The sequence below is a fragment of the Pelophylax lessonae genome (genome assembly GCF_965119305.1).
Source record: "Pelophylax lessonae genome assembly, chromosome: 11".
Lineage (NCBI taxonomy): Eukaryota > Metazoa > Chordata > Amphibia > Anura > Ranidae > Pelophylax > Pelophylax lessonae.
Window position 1 is genome coordinate 235,538,285 of NC_138778.1, and position 4,374 is coordinate 235,542,658.

General features: G+C 45.1%; 1 protein-coding gene across 1 annotated transcript in view; it reads right to left on the bottom strand.

Moving 5' to 3' along the window:
- Nucleotides 1-288: 288 nt before the first annotated feature.
- The window catches only part of ATAD5 (ATPase family AAA domain containing 5), a gene marked incomplete at its 3' end in the record, with an annotated part of 58,216 nt that continues 54,130 nt past the window's right edge, over nucleotides 289-4,374 (bottom strand). The window contains 1 exon segment of the mRNA XM_082272900.1: nucleotides 289-367. Coding sequence (XP_082129026.1) covers nucleotides 289-367 — 79 coding nt within the window.

Here is a 4,374-nt window from a genome sequence, read left to right on the forward strand (position 1 = left end):
GAGGGGAGGGGGTTCCAGTAAATACATAGAATTTTAGGTCTGCAGTGCAGGGGGGCCCCTCTGGAAGCACCCTGAACCCCCCAGTCTGGGGGGGGGGGGGGAGCAGTAATATCACGGTCCAGTCTTCCCACTGACAATCCGTATAGAAGGAAGGATGGGTGTAGAATATATACAGTGTATGATTGTATAATAAAATATCTAAGAGTGAATAAATTAATAGCACACACACACACCGGATGCAGCACACGGTTCCAATCCCTACAACAAGTCACACAGTGCAGCTGAGGATTATGGGAAATCTGCCGCCAGACTGGTCAGCGTCGTCTTCGGTAACTCCAGGTGAATTCCCTCCAAATAATGAAGAAACCTGTGACAACAAACAAAGGGTTAATGAGGGCCGCTAATCCTCCAATAGGAGCCAAGTCTACGTCTCCCCATAAATCAACACTTCCTGTGACCGCAAATCATTCCGGATCAGCGAGCAGAAAAATCAAGAATAATAAAATAAAAAAAAAATAATCAGATTGTTTTTTTTTTTTTTTAAATCAAATTTATTTTAAATTAAATGCTTTTGGAGTAAAAATCTATCTAAAATATAAAGAATATTTTTTCAATAAAAGTAAAGTGTAGTTTTCTATGTAGGATACATAAATAATGGAGGAGTTTATTCAGCATGAAATGGAGCTTAGATACAGTATCTGACAAAAGTAAGTACACCCCTCCCATGTGACAACACTGAAGAAATGAGACTTTGCTACAATGTAAAGTAGTGAGTGTACAGCTTGTATAACAGTGTAAATTTACTGTCCCCTCAAAATAACTCAACACACAGCCATTCATGTCTAAACTGCTGGCAACAAAAGTCAGTACACCCCTAAGTGACAATGTACAAATTGGACCCAATTAGCCATTTTCCCTCCCCGGTGTCATGTGACTCGTTAGTGTTACAAGGTCTCAGGTATGAATGGGGGAGGTGTGTTACATTTGGTGTTATCGCTCTCACTCTCTCATACTGGTCACTGGAAGTTCAACATGGCACCTCATGGCAAAGAACTCTCTGAGGATCTGAGAAAAGAATTGTTGTTCTACATAAAGATGGCCTAGGCTATAAGAAGATTGCCAAGACCCTGAAACTGAGCTGCAGCACGGTAGCCAAGACCATACAGCGGTATAACAGGACAGGTTCCACTCAGAACAGGCCTCACCATGGTCGGCCAAAGAAGTTGAGTGCCGTGCTCAGCGTCATATCCAGAGGTTGTCTTTGGGAAATAGACGTATGAGTGCTGCCAGCATTGCTGCAGAGGTTGAAGGGGTGGGGGAGGGGTCAGCCTGTCAGTGCTCAGACCATACGCCGCACACTGCATCAAATTGGTCTGCATGGCTGTCATCCCAGAAGGAAGTCTCTTCTAAAGATGATGGACAAGAAAGCCTGCAAACAGTTTGCTGAAGACAAGCAGACTAAGGACATGGATTACTGGAACCATCTCCTGTGCTCTGATGAGACCAAGATAAACTTATTTGGTGTCAGATGGTGTCAGGCGTGTGTGGGGGCAACCAGGTGAGGAGTACAAAGACAAGTGTGTCTTCCTACAGTCAGGCATGGTGGTGGGAGTGTCATGGTCTGGGGCTGCATGAGTGCTGCCGACATTGGGGAGCTACAGATCATTGAGGGAACCATGAATGCCAACATGTACTGTGACATACTGAAGCAGAGCATGATCCCCTCCCTTCAGAGACTGGGGGGCAGGGCAATATTCCAACATAACGACCCCAAACACCTCCAAGACAACCACTGCCTTGCTAAAGAAGCTGAGGGTAAAGGTGATGGACTGGCCAAGCGTCTCCAGACCTAAACCCTATTGAGCATCTGTGGGGATCCTCAAACAGAAGGTGGAGGAGGGGAAGGTCTCTAACATCCACCAGCTCTGTGATGTCATCATGGGGGAGGGGAAGAGGACTCCAGTGACAACCTGTGAAGCTCTGGTGACCTCCATGCCCAAGAGGGTTAAGGCAGTGCTGGAAAATAATGGTGGCCACACAAAATATTGACACTTTGGGCCCAATTTGGACATTGTCACTTAGGGGTGTACTGACTTTTGTTGCCAGCGGTTTAGACATTAATGGCTGTGTGTTGAGTTATTTTGAGGGGACAGTAAATTTACACTGTTATACAAGCTGTACACTCACTACTTTACATTGTAGCAAAGTCTCATTTCTTCAGTGTTGTCACACTTTAATCCTTGCTATATCACTACTGTCCCTGCTGTGGATTATCACTATTGGGGAAGTCTGCCTGTTATTGGTACTGATATCAGAGTTAGTACAGCATAACTCGTTACTGAGGGGGAAAAGGACATCTCTGGTGGTGAGACCCATCCGCGTTCCTACCTGGGCGGCCGTCACAGTGCCAAATGTGGCAGTGGGGGGGGGGGGGGGGGGGGGGGCCAAACAAGTGGAGCGTCCCCCTTTTGGTTGGAGCTCTGCTTTAACCACTTAAGCACCAGAGGATTCGGCTGCTCAAAGACCAGGCCCTATGTTGCGTTTCCACACTGCGTGACTAACGGATAATTGCGCGGTCATGCAACGCTGTACCCAAATTACATTGACGTCCTTTTTTTTCCCACAAACAGAGCTTTCTTTTGGTGCCATTTCATCACCTCTGCCTTTTTTTTTTTTTTTTTTTTTTTAAGCTATAAACAAAAAAAGAGCGACAATTTTGAAAAAATAACAATATTTTTCACATATTTTATATGAAATTCTCAAAAAAAAAAAAAAAATGTAAAAAACTAAATTTAACATTTTAAGCCAATTTGTTTTAAATTACATTTTTTTTTTTTTTAACCAAAAAAATCGCAATAAGCGTATTTTGATTGGTTTGTGCAAAAGTTGTCGTGTCTACAAACTAGGGGAAAGATTTATGTCATTTTTATTGTTTTTTTTTTTTTACTAATGGCAGTGATCTGAGATTAGCGGGACTGCGACATTGCGGTGGACAGATCGGACCCCTGACTGACATTTTTGGGGGTACCAGTGACATTACTACAGTAATCAGTGCTATATATATGCACTGTTATTGTAAAAATGACACTGGCAGGGAAGGGGTTAACTTTCTTGGTGATCAAGGGGTTAAGTGTGTCCCTAGGGGTGTGATTCTAACTGTGGGGGGGCGTGGCTAGTGATGTAACCACAGAGACATACGATCCTACATAGAAGGATTGTATGATCTCTGCAGTTACACCAGAGAGAATGACAGACGGTTGTGGTTACATCAGCCGTCTGTCTTTCTCCCTCTCCTGCGGGAGATCGCGAGTGACCGGCGGACATCGGACCCTCTGGTCACACACGCTGGCTCCCCAGGAAAAGAACGGCGGCGGGAGCACACTGTCGGCAGCGCACGCTCACCCCCTACAGTTTCTTGGGCGAGTGACGTAGGTTTACGTCGCTTAGCCTGTAAGCGGCAGAGTGCCGCAGTAAATCTACACTAGGCGGGGCTAAAGAGGTTAACTGGTTCTGGACCGCCCCATGCACATATACAGCGGCAGGGCGGCCCTTCAGCAGGAAATCATGTACCGTCTCATTTTTTTGGGGTCTGGGGTGCGCAGCCGGGGACTTGCTCCCGCTGTGATTGGGCACAGCGGGAGCCAATCAGCAGGTCTGGTGGACCTATGGGACCCATCAATCGTTTCTGAGAGAGGCAGAATGCCGGTCTGTTTATGTAAACAAGGCTGATCGCCATACTGTGAGAGAGAAAGATGGAGATCTATGCAGGAACACGGATCTCGTCTTCTTACAGTAAAAGCTTCTCCCACACAGTTAGAAAGCACTCCCAGGGACAAAAATGTAACCCTTTGAAAGCCCAATGTTAACCCCTTCCTTGCCAGTTTCATTAGTACAGTGGTGTCACTGGTCCCAAAAAAGGGTCACTTAGTGTCAAATTATCTGCCGCAATCTCGCTAGAAATCGCTCATCCCCACCATCCCTAGCAAAAAAAAAAAAAAAAATTCAATAAATTTATTCCATAGTTTGTGGATGCGACAACTTTTGTGCAAATCAAATGCTTATTGGGATTTTTTTCTTTACCAAAAACATGCAGCAGAGTCCATGTTGGCCAAAATTTATGAAGAAATTTAATATATTTACATTTTTTTATTGGATGTTTTATAGCAGAAAGTAAAAGGGGAGGAGTAAGAGAAACAGAAGGCGGTAGCGGTGTCCCAAGTTGATGGGCGCATCGTAAGCCACCCGGGAGAGGGAGGAGGAGGTGAAGGCCCATTATAAAGAGAGAACATGTGAGTGGAATTGTCATACAATGTATTGTGTGTCTTCTATTAAAGCGTTATTACCCGAGGTCGGCGTGCGCTCTTTTCTCCTATT